The sequence below is a fragment of the Asterias rubens genome, chromosome 1 (genome assembly GCF_902459465.1).
Source record: "Asterias rubens chromosome 1, eAstRub1.3, whole genome shotgun sequence".
NCBI classification, from domain to species: Eukaryota; Metazoa; Echinodermata; class Asteroidea; order Forcipulatida; family Asteriidae; genus Asterias; species Asterias rubens.
The window spans coordinates 26,789,414-26,808,411 of record NC_047062.1 but is presented as its reverse complement, the minus strand read 5'-3'; the positions used below and the strand labels follow the sequence as shown (position 1 = coordinate 26,808,411).

General features: G+C 37.8%; 1 protein-coding gene across 3 annotated transcripts in view; it reads right to left on the bottom strand.

Moving 5' to 3' along the window:
• LOC117290298 (F-box only protein 11-like) overlaps positions 1-18,998 on the bottom strand; it is a 42,307-nt gene that overhangs the window by 22,196 nt on the left and 1,113 nt on the right. For all 3 annotated transcript variants that reach the window (XM_033771615.1, XM_033771623.1, XM_033771631.1), the window contains exon 2: positions 12,216-12,334. In XM_033771615.1, the coding sequence (XP_033627506.1) occupies positions 12,216-12,334 (119 nt within the window). The remainder of the gene's footprint in view (positions 1-12,215; positions 12,335-18,998) is intronic.

Genomic DNA, 18,998 nt, shown 5'->3' with positions numbered 1-18,998 from the left:
GTGTACCACCCATGTACAGTATTCATAACCTAATATCATATTGCAGACTGACACAGGTGCATCTCCATACTCATGACCACGTGGATAATATTTAGGGTCAGACAGTAGGAGGGTTTACTCTCTTAATTAGATTCATTCACCACTTTATATTATATTGCAGGCAGGTATAGTGTCTCCATCATTCAAAACAATAGTATAAAATTGACTGCATCGAGTGCTATAGTTAAAACTACGACTCCCGAGGTGATACCCGGAGCTTTCTATTTTCCTCGTACACGTAACGTTCGTACGCGCATTTCAGATACTCAGATGCACAACTGATTGGGTTCGAGGTGGGTAATTAAGACGTTTAGGTACTATCACAAGCCATGTGATAGTCTTCGGACGATCACATGCCATGTGATAGTCTTTGGAGTATCACATTCCATGTGATAGTCTTTGGACTAGTCTTTGGACTATCACATGGCAAACAGCTATCACACGGCCATCGGGTTTTGTATTAAAACTAAGATGCATAATGTGACGACCTCTAAACCAATGAAAAGACTCAATGATTTTTGCTGAAATATAAACCAACATCCATCAGACATATATATGAAATATTACTAAAGAATATTGCTGTTTATGTTTTAAATGCTTTGCATTTTATTTGCACAACTTTTGGCGCGAGGCCATAAGTTATTGAACGGGTCATTAGCCCATTTTTAGCCTTGCATGCCTAACAAGTCAACTAAAAATTTAAAAATTGGCCAGGGTTTTCCCTATACTAGGCAATTTGTCAACTGTAAATTACATTTTTCGTTAGCAGGTTGGAGATCCGGGATATTTTGACTGCTTGCGGGATGTCGGAAATTGCCATAAAATCCGCAAGAGTTGGCAGCTCTGATGCTATTGAATGGTAGGACTGTAGGAGGGTTGACTATGTACTGTTGTGCATTCATATCATATTGCATGCTGACATCTACCATTTTCTTTATGAGAAAAAGGTTGCGCTTCCTTCTGAAATGTAAATTTGATGGGAACCAGTTCACATGTAGGTGTGTCGAGAACCAGGATAACGGATGCCATTGACTCTATGGAATTCCACTTTAGGAGTACAGGAAGGTTCATAGCCAAAATACCTGCAGGGAATTGATGCAAAATTTGTGCTCCCCCTCATTATATTGGTAAACCTATTGAGTGGAATGTTAAGGCGGTGTCATGGTACTGACAGGGCAATGACATCATCAGGAAAGGGGAAAGAGTAGAGGGGGCTAAACCATCAATAGGAGTGTCCTTTAACTGTTAAGAAAAAGTCAAAGGATGCGAATTGGGCAGTATTTTTATGTGTCATCTTGTGTGTGCATTTCTACTTGATTGACAAATTGAATTCAATTTTGAAAAAGGAAGTCCGTATAGAGCATCCCCAATGCAATAATGTTATTACAGGGATGTGTACACTTGTTTTATTAGTGCAAAGGCCGTCTGTTCAATCTAACAGTTTGACACTCAAATAGTGTAGATAGTGGCTCCATTTACAGAGTTGTAGTGTTGTTGCAGAACATTTTCAACTGTAAACACTGCACTGTCAGTATGTTTGTAACTAGTGCAAATACACCAGGCTGCACTAAACTATTATATAGTAAATGTGTGCCCCGGACAACCTAAAGATGAACCAAACATGTAATTTGTTTGATTCTGCTGTATAAAAGTTTCAAGCAACTTTTTGCCAATCCATAAATGCTCAGGTTCAGCACAATTGCAATAACCTACTGGACTAGATTTAGCACTTGGAAAGTGATCCCCAAACAAATAATTCATAGTACTTTACCCAAAGAATACCTTGAAGATTTACTAATTGTAACAAAAAATAAAATAATGAAAACAATTAGGGTTTTGTTAATTCTGGTATAACGAAAATTCTAGGCCACAAAACATATGGTCTAGAAAAGATTTTCTTGAAATTCCATTCGAGTGTGAACTCCTGAAAGATGGAGATTACTGCCGAACAAGGGAGGGGCTCACTTCCTCTTCTTGTTTGGCTGACTCCGTTATTTGAACACTGATCTCAGACAAACGATCAATTACCCAGGTGCTACATGTATAGGCTGCAGTCAAGTTTGTCTGGATGGCAAATTCGTATAACATCACTGTATTATATTGTATTAAGTTGATGGTATAAGCAAAAAACAACACTTGTGATAGCAGAAAAGTCCCTGTTACAAGTTACAGGTATGTTTCAATAAATGTAGGCTTACTGGCAATGTGTACTATGTGACCTACGGGTACTCACCCTTGAAATTAAAAATGATGATGATAAGGACAGAGCCCCATGATTTCCAAAGCCCTGAAATTGGGCCCTAACAAAATATGACATTATGAGCAACAATCAAACTTAATGACAAATCCTTATTTCTGGTTCTATTCAATTTCAAACTAAGCTGGTCAGATTGAGGTTGAAATAAAAAAGTCTTCGTCTTGTTTTTTATAAAACCTTTGAAAATGAAAAAAAGTTTGCTTCCTGTTGGTTAATAGCACATGGAACATGTGACCATTATCATTAGTATTGCATGTATGTTTGAAGAGTACAATCTACAGACCACATTATAATGTTCAATGCATAATCCATTTGAACATGAATGCGACAAAAAGCTGTTCCAAACAAAATCTTCAGTCAGGAAATGGCAAGGAACTGACTCCACACAATGTACAAGTGCATCATGTGTGTACAATTTGAGTTTGTGTAGGGCATATAGGGGTTTCCCTTAACTTTTTTTTCCAACCGCCCGCCGGGCGAGTCAACCACAATTATCGATCGCCCGCAGTTTTTTTTACTAGCCCGCATGTATTTATACACAAAATATAAAAGAAAAGAAAAAAAACGAAAAAAAAAAAAAAACGAAAATGAGGATTTTAAATCTGAATTTTTACCTTAAACTATCCCTTTTCCATCAACAACAACTTAAATGACTTCATGGTTAGGGGGTCGGCGACCGCTAATTTCGAACCCTGGCATAATATGCACACTTAATAACACTGTCCCTGTTCTATTGTCAAACATACAGAGAATGCTACAGCAACACAAATGCCACTAAATTGTAGAATGATTGATGCCTTGTCTTGGCAGTAAGGAACCCACTGAGACTACAGTGGAAGACCTACTCAATAAACAACAGTTCTACTACTAGCCCAATGACCATGCAGGCTGGTAGATAATTGACCTGTATGACAATAATATGAGTCACTCTACATATTACACACTGACTCTAGATGCAATCTGACCTTACAGTTAAATTGCATGGAACTGACATTGTAAAGAATTCTCTCCTACGATGAACCTTTTAAGACAAATTTATCATTGTTTATTGGAAGAAAGAATTCATTTCCACATAATACACTGAAGCTTATACAGTACACATCACTAAAAACCCAACCCATTGAACACTGAATACACATCACTATAAACCCAACCCATTGACGGGTGTTTTCAAAGAAGAAACAATGATAACTGGGTCATGTTTTGTCAAGGATGTTGTGCTTGTTTCAGTTGCTTCAATAAAAAGGGGCAGTGATTTGAGGGTTTTCAATGCTATTTTCTTGACTTTGACATCTTTCCAGATGGTAATACTCCGCAGGATGATTTGTGTTGGTTATCAACTTTATAATCACTGTCTTAAAGAGATTGGAATATATAATTCTGTCAACCCATCCTGTGTCTAGTCTTAAATTGATATTTAATTTATGTTATGTATTTCTTGATAACCAACTGCCAATAACTAATAGCAACATTTTATCATTAAATACAGCATTACACATATTTAATGCTTGGGGTTCCACTACAAATCAGTGAGCAGATAAACTGGACATGTATACACTATTTTCTTGTGTGACACCTAAATATTTAGTTTCTAATCTAGGTAAGTTTTGTTACATCTATTACATTAAAAAAAATTATAATGTTAAAATCATGGGTATCTTGCTTTTGGCTGTCCATTATGAATAATTCTATTCCAAAAGACAATGCGTGGCAAATTATTCAGGTGATTTACGAGAACGTACGTAGAGCCCTTTGGCAACATTAGACTAACACATTCTTAATCTTCAACTTGACAAATTTAAATACAAATTCTGCAATGCGTTTAATAAATATAAATTCAAATGAGTTTCTACCTCTATCACAGTGTCTTACTCGTAGGCCTATCACATTTGTATATAAATCAGGGACAATTTTATTGACAATTACATTTACAATATTGACTTTAGAGTATGCATTTTGTTGGTATTTTGCTATGCTACAGGAAAATCATTCACTTGGTATATTCAATAAAAATACATTAAGACCATAATGTATGGATATCATTTTAAACATAGGTTAAAATTAATACCATAAATTGTTTTGTTTTTAAAAATCAAAAACAAAGTTATATAATGCACGTTTTCATACATGACATAGGCCCTTGTGTTCTTGCTGACCATTAAATATTCTTTGGTCTAAGATGGTTTAGGAATAATTTGTAAATGACACCATTACCACACTAACTGCGTAGGCCCTACCACCATACAACACAATACAATAGCAATAATCTGGTATGCATGCCAAGTACAATATGAATACCTAATCACAATCCATGCAGCCTGGCCAGCAGAACCCTGCCTAGCTGTGGGACCAGACATTCTATATGCTTCAACACAGGAAAGACTAACTGGCAGGACGGTTTGCACTACATGTAAAGCCTGAATCACTGAGCCCTCTAGTCCTTAGGCCATGACACACACACTACTCACTATGTGTACTAGTCACAGTGTCAGGCAAGAGACTGCATGGCAAATGACACTAACAACAGCTTGGATTGGCTGATTGCAATGGTCTACAAACAATGCTCTAGAAGACTTCATTTTCTAATCAAGATGCAAGTAATCTGATGTTTGAAATTGTCAACATACTGTACACAAAATAATTTTACTTTAACAATTGTTTTGCACAAAAGTTTACTAAATGGCAATTGTGTTATGGAATATGAAAAGATTTGTGGTAACACCATGTAATGATAATCTCTAAACGAGGTGGGGTGGTTCTGAAAAGAACCATTGGTTTCAACTCTACGTTTCGATCAGTATGCTCTGATCGTCTTCTGGCGAAAGCTGGACACTGATGCTGCATGCTGCTTAAGTCTGTGGATGCGGATTAGCTTGGTGATGCATGAAGGCGGGAAATAGAGACGGGAAATGTGTTGGTTGAAAAATTGTGTTGGTTGAAAAAATTGACCCTAAATTTTGCCTTGTGCCAATGTAGGATGTACATGTACATAACATAACATGTACATTAGATGCCAAGCAATGTGGTAACAATCACTTGCTTGAAGAAATATATTCATGTAATGAGCTGGACTTTTCAATATCGTTTGAGCTTTAGGGATTGGTGACGGAAAGCCTAGCCAAGTTCAAATGCCTGCAGTTGATTTTCTCAGCCAATGAATGACTGAACTCAGCTGGCAATTCATTGCTCACACCTCACTACCCAATCACTCATGTTCAGGCAAAACTGCATCACTCAATAAATAATGCATCATATCTCAATGAGCTTTTCAAGCTAAGAGTATTGCACGCTTGCTGAAATGTGGACAGGAATACCAAGTGGCTTGCCCTTAATGGGCTGATGCCAGGACTTAAGGATATTGTGGAAATGTACATGTCAACAAACACAGCAAGCTATCTTTTTATGTACAGTAGGTCTATACATGTAGTATAAAAGGTGTTGACCTCTGATTTCAAGGAAACCGTAAACAACAACAATGTAAATTGAGAGGGCATGGCCGTTTTCACTCTGCAAAGGGCTCTTCCATTGGATGGGAAACTTTTGAAGGGGCACCAAGGCCAAGATCAGGGGCAATAGAGGCCAGTCTCCACTGCGTAATCCCAGGCCTGGCATAGATCAGTTTTATTAAAACTTTGTTGTTAAGTTGTTGATTTGATGGTTTTAATGACAATTCTGTTTTAGGAAAAAAAAAAAAAAATTTTATGACCAGCCATCTTAAACTCTCTTAAATTGTACATATAAATTTACAATTTTTTGCATTCCAGCAAATGTGACTAAGAATTCAAACGTCTTGCTATACGCCTCTCTTAATATTTATGCATGACATCATAATTCTTATCCAAAATGAGGCTATGGGCGCACTTCCCCCATCACTTGCAGTGGCTGCGCCCATCGCCTCGTTTTGAGTTAGCATTGTGACGTACCTCATGCATAAATATTAAGAGAGGCGTATTATTTTGAAGTTGGTAGAGTGTAAGCCCATGAGTATTTTGGTGTACTCGAAATGCCTTGTTTTGAAATTTTACAGACACTATTTATCAAGTTCATTTACAGTATAACAAAAGAGGAATGTAGAAAAATCAACAGCAAGTTTTAGCACCATATTACTATGGCTTACTCTGTTGGGATCAAGTCAGGTCAATAGGTAGCATTCTACATGTACATGTAACTTCATAAAATAAATACAGTATCTTCACACCTGTAAGATTTTCAGCCCAATCTTACATGTAGCATACAAACACAGGTAAATTTGTTCACAAATATATAATGTAAGGCGTGTCAAGAAGGGACAATTTTCCAAGTAATTGATGTGCAATAACTTATAGAACAGAGACACTTGAGGGTCTTCCCATAGCATTCATTGTGTGCTTTCTTATGAGCCATACATCACGATAGCGGAAATTAGAGATGTGAACTCACAGACTATGCATATCAGGCAAACCCACACACTGCACGTACAGAGCACCCTGGAGGCCAGTCATAAAAAGTGCTGCTTTTAGTTTTAATAAGTAGACATCATCAATCATTGTTCAACACTAGGTATATGAGAAGTCATACTGGTAATTATGCAATTAGAGGATGTACATCTTGGAAAATTGGGTGTAGCTTGGTCAAAACACTTTTTAACAGCTTTATTTCTACATTGATTTACAATTCTTCTCAAAGGTCATAAAAACTGCTATTGTATGCTTTTACTTAATAGAGACCAGTGCACTGGACATACGTGTACAATGCATGGACGCAATTTTCAAAGCCTTTCTTATGAATACGGATAATTATCAACATCCAATCACAGTGTGTGGACTGTTGGTTTGCTTCAACTTTGGGCCTGCTGTATTGTACTACGCAAACAAGCTATGTTGTGTCCAGCGCTGTGCAGACATTATATGGTGCACCAAGTGGTAATATGAGCATGCGTGTCACCGTTTGTTATGCAGTGAATGATCCAGCCAACATTAAATCTAGCAAATTTCAAGACTTGTCAAACCATTTCATAAACTTGTTCTCCAAAACATAAGCCCAATTTCACATTTGAGTATTCGCAATGGATTTGCATTTTTGTATCATTTATCTGCTCAACAAGAACCACAGACAAGTTAGCATACCTTTTTTTGCTTACAGACAGCGAGCAATGGTTATGAACCAACAATTTTGCTAGAGCCATGCCATAAGCAGAAACGTCTGCTTACAGACTTTATGAAATTGGCCCCAGATCAAAAGGGAAATTGTTTTGTTGCGTACAACATCTGCTCATTCTAAACCTCTGTTGTAACACTTCACAATATCTAAAGAAGGAACTGATTTGAACTTTCATTGGCTCCATTGAAGTTGGTTCCTTGCCAAGAGATGTTGGCATTATCCATGACGGTGATCAGTAACTCAAACATGTGAGGAGCTGGAAACTTCTAACTGTCACTAAATGGTCATCAGTACATTAGGGTATAAAAGGGTTTGAGTAAAACTCACTGGTTTAAAGTTTGACATCAATACGAATGTATACTAACTTATCACTTACTAGAATGCATCCGAATCGGTGCAGAAAGACCAGGGACTAATTTCAAGACACTATTGTGTGCTTGCAACCATTCTCTACTTCCAGGGGTTGTGCTGGTTATCTACCAGTATTGGTATAAGGGCCTGCATGCACATGCTCCAAAATGCAACCATTTGTCCAGACTTAACCACATTAGGGTAACTCAGGTAATGGACTCATTTCGTTGATGACTTGTTACAACAACCAGATCAACAGACGTCACAACATAACATTAAATAGTTCATGTTACTGGACACCTGTCACAGAGATGCCAAGTTCAGAGACCATGTAGTACGTGAGATTTTTCATGGTCAAAACGTGTGTACATCCCATGTTCAACTCTCAGCCAATGAGAGGTCTTCCTTTGATCTCAGTGAGGGCGCTGTTTGAGCTTGTGACATCATGCGCTGGGGTCTGTACACAAAGTATGGGTATGCCACTCATAAGTAACCTCCTTTGGCGCTACACGAGATTATGGAAAGCGTTGTTCACCTGTCATAATAAATCAATGTGAATGGGTCTCGCCAAAGGATACAGGTCTGACGATACTTCACAGAAGGAGGAGGTAAAGAGATGCCATTTCTGTACCGAGTCACCTGTTAACCACTGTGACATAGCATTAACAGAGCTGTCAAAAAGGATGCACCTTTTCAACACTTGCCATCTGCTTAGTACATAATCAAGTACTGTACATGGTACTCATACATGTACATTAACAGTTACGTACAGGTACCCGTAATTTTATCTTTGAGAGGGCAAGGCCATTTTCATTTTGCAAAGGGAACTTCCATAGCATGTATATGGGCACCAAGGCACCAGGGCAATGGAGGCCATGGTCTTTGTTAATTCCAGAGTGCTGCCTGTGTATGAGGGATCCCACGTTTCATATTGGTACAAAACATACAAGTAGCTATTACTAAAGACACATTGGAAGCATTCCAAAGTAGTAATTTGCTGCCAATGTAAAACAAAATTAAAAGCTGAACTGAAAAACACAAATATTATGGATATAGCGGCCATCTAGCCTCATCCTGTTGCTAGTGCTACACCTGTGTGATTCTAATCCTCAATTTACCCTATCTCTCTTGAGTGATTTACTCGGATCCTTCCTCACTCTAACAAAACCCAACAAAACAGCTGTATCAATACCCTAACTCTTAAAAACAGTTTATGGTGGTAAAATATACCTGATCCAATGTAAAACAATAATTAGTTTACTAGTGCAGTCCCCAGCTAGCCCAGCAAATGTAACAATCGAGGTAGAAGACTGGGCGTTTACACAGTATAAGAGCAGCAGTAGCATCGGACATCTCAAAATAAACTTCAAAATGACAAATCAGCTCCCTTTTTTGGCCTCTGTTCAGATGGTAAATTGAGAGAGAAACTCATCTACTCGAACTACATTGCAGACTGCAGTTTTGTATCATGGGTCAAAGATTTATCAGTTACCCTTTAATCAACTCACTTAAGTGGCTGGACTCAAATGTCACTTGAGTCACATGTAACAGGCCTCAACCTTTAGCTTCAGAGGGGCAAGGCCACTTGGCCTCAAAAGCTCTAAAAAAGAAAGGGGCACCAAGGCCAACTGAAAGGGCACCAAGGCCATTTTCAAACCTTTATTTGTTGATGATTATGTTAATATACTTTCCACTGATTTCAAGATGGTGGTCAACTTTCCAACCCATATTTATTTCATTGTCGCTGTTTACATGCTATGCAACTGGAATTAAATAAAAGTTAAAAAATATTTGTTTCTGAATTATTTACAGTTTTTTTGCAGCACTCGAATTGCAAACGATTACCCCAGTAATTAACTTGCCCCATTTTACCCCTGACCCCCTCCCCTTATTCATCGACTTAATTAAACTCCCTTCTGCTCATCTGAAAACAAATCATTGCTCCAGAACAAAGAATTGTTGAAAAAATCATACAGAAAAAAATATTAAGAAAATTAGTTCCCTGCATGCCAATCTGAAGAAAAAAAGATCAATTAGTCTCTGGCTCACCACTACCCCAACTCTGCGCGACAAACGAGCCCCACCCAGCCCACGCCAAAAACCCACCAACAACCCGGAGGCTCAGCTAAATCCGATGATTTGAACTTTTTTTTCTTTTTTTTCTATTATATAAATATGATTATGAAAACTAAAAACGAACCCCTTAGCACAAAATAGTTGGCCTAGTATTTAGCTAAACTTGTAAGTTGTATTTTGCCTGCCACGCTAGACTGCGCTAAATAAATACTATAAAAATGTAAACAAACGCACCTAATTAAAAAATGCTTCTCAAGTTGGCACTTTGCTGCCACCACTCCAACCCTTTCGCCTTCCTGCTTATTTTTGCATCTTTTGTGGGATGGCATGCTGATCAATAATGAACTTGATGGAGTATGATGATTTCCAAAATTAGGGCTCTGCTGTTACCTCCATTTAGTCCGATTTTGACGTTTTACAACTCCACGCTTGTTGTGTGTACACAAACATGTGTTTGGCAATGAAAAACAAAGTCGCAAGGCAGGCAGATCACAGGTAGTGGTGGGTCACAAACATTAATCCAGTACAAGCCTTGGACACCAGCGAAATAGCCAGGGGAAAAACATAGACTGTATACAGTCCCCGGCCGCGCGCCTCCACCTCTACAAATACAGATCTTGATAGACAAATCAGTGCGAAAATGCGTAATTTAGTGTAGGGACTTGTGGCGAGTTTATACATTGGAGTAGTCTGGTGCTTCGTTTTTAGTAGTAAACAGCTCAACTAAGTTTGATATGGTTACCATGCCACGTTCTCGACACTTTTTTTAGTGCACAGAATCAGCATTGTGAAAACTAGTGTGCGGGATCGTACGTTCCGAATTTTACCTCCATATAAATTAAATGGGTCACAATGTTAACATTAAATAACATTTTCGAATAAATAAGGTTATGGAATCAATGAAAAAGGGCACGACGGCCAAGTGGCCGTAAGGTACGTGATTTTTAAAAGGGCTTCACGGCAATTCGCTGGGGCATCACGGCAATGGCCGCTGGTGGCCGCTGCAGAGGTCGAGGCCTGATGTAAGTGACTCTGACTTGGGCCAGAATCAACATCTTTTGACATTATTGGAAAAAATAGGGGCTTTGTCAGGAGCGAGTACAGGAGCTACTAATATTATTACACAGTTTTGTATATTTTCTAAATGTTTTGAGGGTCTGTATTACACTGAAGGAGAGAGAGAAATGTTTATGTCGTCTGATGTTGCCATAGAACCTATTGAATTACATGGTGCCCATTCATATCACTTTTCACGTACACTGGAACTAACCTACAAAAGGAGATTATGTTAGTTTGCTTTTCCCGTTTCCAGAAAAACTACAAGAAGCTTCACATGACAGCCTGCCTTGCATCTTGGGAAATCAAATATCGTCTTTGGAAAACCATATGGACACCAATTTCTGTTCACCATTGAACACAATAGACCCTGTACTGATGATGTCACGGTTTGTTTACTGCACTACTGAAGTGCTATCACTGGTTACTGCATTTGGTGTCCCGTTCTTCTGCAAAGTGGTAAACAAACTGTGACGTCTTTAGTACTTAGGTCTATTTGGCCAAGGAACCTGGCATAAACAGAAAACATCATTGACATTTTAGCTAGTAATTCTCAGCAAATGTGTATAAGAATCATGTACCTCAATCATCAGGCATCGTCAGTTCAGCTTAAAGTATCAATTACAACTGAAAAAGACCTGGGGTTGATTTCACAAAGAGTTAGGACTAGTCCTAACTTAGGACTACTAGTTCTAACTTAGGATTAGTCCTAGGAGATGTCAAAAACGTATAGCTAGTCCTAAGTTAGGAAGAGTAACTCGTCCTAACCCAAGATAAGACTAGTCCTAACTCTTTGTGAAATCGACTCCAGGGGTCGATTTCACAAAGAGTAGGACTAGTTCTAACTTAGGACTAGTCCTAGGAGATATCAAAAACGTATAGCTAGTCCTAAGTTAGGAAGAGTAACTCGTCTTAACCCAAGATAAGACTAGTCCTAAATCTTTGTGAAATCGACTCCAGGCACAAAGAGTTAGGACTAGTTCTAACTTGGGACAAGGACTAGTTCTAATTTGGGAGATAACACTTGTCCTAGGAGATAACACAGACATACGGCTAGTCCTACATGTAAGTTAAGACAAGTAACTCGTCCTAACTCGAGAGAAATCCACTCTTGGGCACTAACGTAAAGCGCATTGAGCTGGTTATTGCAAAATGACCTACATAAGAATTGGTTATTATTATCATTATTATTTAAAAAGAAAAGTCTGATCCCTTATGATGACATGCGAACTAGGGAACTAGACCAAGATGGCTACAACATGAATTAGAGTCCATGCAATGGATGAGAGTCACTTACACTAATAGTTTCAGTGGGTGGGGAGATGGGAGAGGCTTTCTTGCGGAGGCTGTAGGGACGACTACTTCTGTCCTGTGGTGTTCCACTCGTTCTCGTTCTTGATGTTGTTGGTTGTTGAGCTGTAAATACATCAAATAATGTACAATATTGATCACTTGAAAATATTAAAACCATACACACATAGAATAACATAGAGCTATTGGTGTCCCTTGAAAAATAGACTATGCAAAAGGTCATATCACAACATGTTTACAACAAAGCCACATAGCCTGGGCAGTGGGCTTCATTTTAGGATAAAATGATTAACTTTCGACATGAAGAAAGATTACACGTCATCAAAATTGTGTGTTTTTCGTGTGTAATAAAAATGTAAAAATTTCTCATACAGTAAGACAAGTGCTGTATTTTGACTGCTGGAAAATGTTTAAGGTCACTCTTTGGTAAATAAGGGTTAAACAGTCTTAGGAATTCCTATAGACATTGAAGTGCCAGAAAGGTTTCTATTTGCACGAGTATACAATCAAGTACAGACAGAATCGGATATTAAATATTTGTTTCAAGTTTGTTTTTGATGTTTATTTACTAGCCAAAAAGACAATTTAACCTTTTTAACATTCCCAGTTCTCATTACACTGCACACAGGATGGTAAAATCATTTTAGTCTTGAAATTGAAGTGACTTTGAGGCAACTGTAATACTCAATGGTGGTTTTTTATTTATAAACAAATTGTGTCCACATTTAAAGAGGCATGAAGAAGTTAAAATACAACAAACAGAGACAGGGATTTAATGCAATTATCTACAGTACATCCAGAACTAAATCATGCCAGGTGTACACTATGCATAGGTGCACACAAAAATCAACATGCGGTAAATGTACACTGAAAAGTGCTAGGCTGCCAACAAAATATCAAAGGCCACACTGACTGAACAAACAGTGAAAATAGGGCAGAATAACATTGCATACAAAGTATAAGAATGCACAACAATCAGCATGATCGGAACAAGTTGAGTTACAATAAAGTGTACAAGTAGCAAGTATTTATTTGAATCAAGGTTTCCTGAAAATATTACCAGATTTAAAAGTATTTTTTTGATTAGACCATGGTGCTATGTAGTTTATCAACAGGGAGTGGGAGGAGAGAAGGTGTGAAGCTAGGATCAAGAGGTCAGTCATATTGTGGATTCATGATGGCCTTAAACTTTCTCTTGGTATGTGAAATACCTCCAAACTATGCTTCAGGTATACTGGTAGGAGCTGATTGCTGTCATTTCATAATATACTATGGAACAATCAGGACTCAATATCAAGGGCTCTTCTTCCAGCAGAATTTGTTTGTCACTACTCTCTGCTCATACATGTACATAAGATTAGTAGGGTTAGTGCCCAAATGCTGCACTACACAGAGCTAGGACAGCTGAGAAAGCTTAGTAAAGAAAAAAGTCCCAGCTAACCCATGAAACAGGATAACATTAAGCGCAGCTAACACTGTTTATCCTATCTAATCGTAGGCAAAATGAAACTGGGCCCAGCTTTTTGTACAATATGTTCTCAATGTGTACTCATTTCTGATAACATTATGTACTGTACCAAACAAGGATTCCTCTGCAAAACTTTGAAGATTTGTCTTTATATGGAATAAAACACAAAGTCTCACCGAGACCCTACAAAAAGACACTTGCAGCCAAACTTAATGTTTGGTGAGTTTAAAAGTTAACCCAATTTTGAAATCGTTGGTTTGTTGATTGTTTCATGGTCCTTCCTTATAATAACAGAGGTCTGCTGGCAAAATGCCAGTGGAAAGCCCCGGAAGAAACAACATTATAGACTGCAAGTGGTCCAGCTGGCTAGTCAGTCAGGAGTGTTGAAAAACATTCCTATTTTATATTAAATGGTTTTATGATGAAATGTGCAATCTGGTACAATGCAAGAATTTGGACAGATTTAAAATAAAAATCAATTTGACAGTGAAACAATGTCATTGGTTAACAAATGGAAGTTTTCACCCGTTTTTTTTTTTAATATTTTGGACTTGAAGATAGAATCAATGCATAAGTGCACTAAATTATGATAGCCTTGGTTTTGGAAAAGCTCCACTGCATACTACATGTGTTACATTGTAAAGGCCAACTTTATGCCTACATACGTACAATCTACATAGTACTGACCCATTCCACAGCCTGCAGCACATTTACATGCCCCTATCTCGTCTGCTGAATGGTAGATGCGCATTGTGCACAGGTGCGTTTTTGAAACGTCATGCAAGCGGTCAATACCCAAATGTGTAAGTTTGACGTCATCAACCCCAGGGCACAATAGTTGACCCATTTAATTAAACTCATAAAAAGCAATGACCTCAAGTTGACAAGACATTGTTGTGGGTTTTTAAAACTATGATAGGGTTAGGTTTATGATACAGTCCCTATTTAGTGTGGTGTACCCTTATGTGATCCTCAAGATTTCATCACTCAGTATTACGAAGGTACATACGTGTACACTGTAGCTTTGTATGTTGCATTTATCCATATGTACCATTTTGTGCAGCAAAAATTTTAGACTGAACTTATTTTGTAAACACTGCAAATGGTGATATTTTTAGTAGCAATTGAAACATAGTGTGTAGCATTTTGCTCTGCTATTCAACAAGAGAAAAGAAAAGTTTATAATGCACTGGATGTTATTACTTTCTTCATCATTATAACAATGTAATAAAGTTGCCCACACATGTTTTTTCAAAAGGAAAAAGAATGATACTCTAAACTTTGTAGAAAATAAGCACTGTGCAGTTACATTTTCACAGACCATTGAATGACTAGCACACATGCTTGTCATTGACATCTTGTTCACTTCACAATGACTAAGATCAAGGATTTGTTGGAGTGTCTTTGCTCATAGACTTATTTCACATGTTTGATTCAACAAGAATGAATACCAAAGCATGACAGCTTGTGTAATTTGAACCAGTGTACACCCAACTAGCACAATGCCTCTTCAATAGTCTTCTGTGGCTGGTACATTTAGATCTTCCATATAGATATTGACTTTGTGGCAGGGGCCAAGTTATTTTCTCATTCCTGTCACATGGGGTGGTAAACACCAACAAAGCCCAGCAATTTACTTTGGCCAGGGGGCCCTGTTACGGTCAGCAACTACTACTGTGCCTGAGTGGGATTTAGTACGCAGGCAAAGCGTACATTGTTCAGATATGCTGACACTGTGAGAATAACAAGGGGATTTCTGTGCACATAACACTCGCTTGCATGAAATGTTCTTTGGGTCTGAGAAATGTACTTGACATTATATGATATCGCCGATGAAATTGAAAGTTTTTTTATTTTGACCCATCCACCAATAATTTCAGGGGGGGGGGGGGGATTTGTATTTTTTTTTTCCAAACATAATTTTATTTTAAAACCGCCTATTCTGAATGGCCCCTTGATGTGTTATGATAAAAAGTGTACGCCTATGACATGTTTAAAAGTCTGTCTTCGTAATGTATTTCAATAACTGTTTTGTGTTGAGTTTTGTTCCTCTGTATACATGTACTACTCGACACCAATGCCAAAAATAGAAGCTCAGTACGCACAGCTCAGATGTCTCAAATTTCACTAATGTACGGGAGCGTTATGTCCACTGCAGGTGATTGCATGACGGGTAATGGTAGAATGTTTGTATGAGATCCTGGGGCCTTTCTCAAACTTCGGCTTAGGCTTTGTGTGCTGCTCCTTGATGCAGGATAAAGGCTGAGCTGCGTATGCTGTGCACGAAGCCTGGCCTGAGCCGAGGTTTGGGAAAGGTAGGGGTATTTTTTGCATAAGTGAAGTTATTAGTGCTAGGCCTATTTTACCCGTACAAAGTGCATATATGGAAAAGCTGTTTGTCAAAAAACTCAAATACAGGATTGATAATAAATATTTTAAAACAAACTTTGTCTAACCAAAAATCTTTTGCAATCAGATATCTCATAAAACTAATAGAACTAATTCTTCAGGGAAATAGCCCCATCTGAAATGCTGTTACAATCAGAAAACAGCATGTGAAACCACACAAATGGCCTATATTGGTTTCCGCAATCATAAAAACATGATGCGTATGCAAATGGGGTAAACAACATTTTTATTAGTGTCACTCACACGTCACAGCAAAACTTAATGACAAGGCTGTCCAATTGGGGGTTCGGTTGATTGAAAACTAAAAGATGAAAATCTATGAACTCCTCTAAAAATCAATGAGGTACCAATGCCTAGAAAAGTCCAGCAGTCTTACGTTTTTTAACATGAAAATCAATCACTCTCTAATATTTTGAACAGAAACCAACTATATTCACGTGTTGACCTTGTGTCTGAAAAATAGCTTTCAATTCTGTGGTGTCAACGAAGTTTAATAGGTACCCCAAATGACAGATCTTTTCTTTATGTGGTTGCTTAATTGTTCCTATCAATATAACTCAATGCATGTTTAAGTCACCTGGAAATAGATTTTTTTTTCTTCAAACATTAGAGTATGTTTCTGAACAATAAAATATTTTTGTTAGTAATTGTTTTTAACGATTTATATGTTTAAAAAAATAAATAAAGTTGTGTGGGAGGTGACTCCGCCAACCCCTTTTGAGACGTTAATCGAGGTAGACTTTGCCTCGATCGAACACACGTACGTGCAAGTACATTCAAGTCCTATAGTCGTGAGTTTGTACGTTTTGAAAAAGGTTTTTTTTTTGCATTTTTCCGGCAATGTCAACCAGGTGTATTGCTGCTTGATGCAGCAGAACAACTAAAGATGGGGTCAGTTTGCAAGTCTTTTCCAGCGCTGTGCAGCAAACACTTCGAGCAGTCGTGCTTTGAGAATCCGGAATACACTACACATTTTCTAAGTTCTTTTCTAAAACATGAAGCCATCCCAACAATTTGTCCAGCTAGTGGGGAAGTTGAAGAAGATACCTGAAAGACGTAACGAACCTAAAGGATATCGTGTCAGATAGCACTTACGTATGTGCAGATACATTGTAAAAGTACTACAGCAATAAAAGAAAAATGTCAAGCTTTTATAGTTTGTACACAACCATGCGCCCACACGGCTTCAAAACCCAGGGCAAGTTGGTGCTCAAGTCAAAATGTACATAGAGCTCCATTGGACTAATGTCATGCATGTACATACGTACGTGGGTGTACATGACACCACCCAATGTATCATTCAGACCAATGTAAATCAAATGTACAGTAGTCAGTGGCAGTATACATGATTGAAGGACTGGACAGTAGAACCTGAAAATTTACATTGCTTGGAGCTAAATGCTTAAGTTTAGTGGAAATGTACTCAACAGTACTACCCAACTGTACTAGGCAAAGGCTGTATAATTATTTTCATTAACAAACAGCACACTGTTTGTTCAAACAGCACAAACTCTTTGTTTATGACATGGATTATCATATGATAAATAACATAATTGAAAAAAAGAAAGCTCCGGTAAAATTCAAAAGGACTGTCTCTAGCATCAAGTAAAAAAATATGTTAAAATGTTATTTACAAATTTCAATCGGGGATATTATGTTATTATATAAACATTGAAATACTGTCAAAAAAAATATCAACATAATTTAAAGGGCCCACAAATTATCTTGCTTATTTTGACTGTCCAAATCTGAATTAAAATAAGCCTGGTATGGATGAGCACAAAATAACAGTTTCAAAATTGTTCTCAATGCTATAAAATGAGAGCCGAATTGCATAATATGTACAGAGGTTGTTTGTATTGTGTGACTTTAAAATCTACATGTACTGTGTAGAGGATGGAATGAATAACCTCTCCAAAGTACAACGATGTACTTTCCCTTTAAACAATACAACATTCCTCAAAGGGAAATTCTATCAAAGTTTGTCAGTGACCATTTCTTCAATTCAATGTGTAATTTTTTAAAACACCGAATTGAACATCTCAAGTACTTTTTATAAACTATATACAAAATAAAAATACTGTTGTACATATTTTTGATGTGGATGTTTATTGTAATTGTTTACATTGATCACTGATCCATTATTAATTGACATGCATCACACCAACACCCCCACCCCCCCTCCAAGAAATGACAGGACACCCAAAGTGTACATCTTATGGGTCAGCAAGTTGAAAGGAAAGGTATATCATTAAGTTCAAGAAAACTTGTACAAGCGTTTTCTATTGGACTATCAGCCTAAACATGAATTTAATAAATACCCGCGTAAAATATTTTTGCCAATTCTTGTATTTTCAAAAAATATTGCAACAAAGCTGTCTTCTCACAACCCATGAATGTGGAATCCAAAATCATTTCAAGCTTGTATTCTTCTCAATGGTGTACTGTATTGCATGATCATGTAAATTACATATTGCCACTGATACTCGGTTATAAACGACTATTGTGTGAGACTGTGAAATGGGTACAGGTATTTATGAAGAGAAACAAAACCAATAGAAGGATCCCACTTGTGTGGCTTGGAGATGATGCAACTTATTATGTACTCAGTAAAGACACACTGAGCAAAACCGCCAAGTATCGACAGAACTAAATATATAGTTTGTCCAGATGAGGCTATTGCAATATCAGTGCCAAGTTTCCTTATTTTCACTTTTAAGATTAAACTTTAAACAGCTAGCGAACAAGAATTCTACTGTGCCCACAGATGACCGTGACGACCGGGAGGCTCAGCACAGGGGCAGGGTGGCAACCGCACTATTACTGACTTCTTGGCGCATTGGCGTCCCCTGGTGTGGAGTTTTTGTCTGGGCTCGGCTCGCAGTAGTCTTG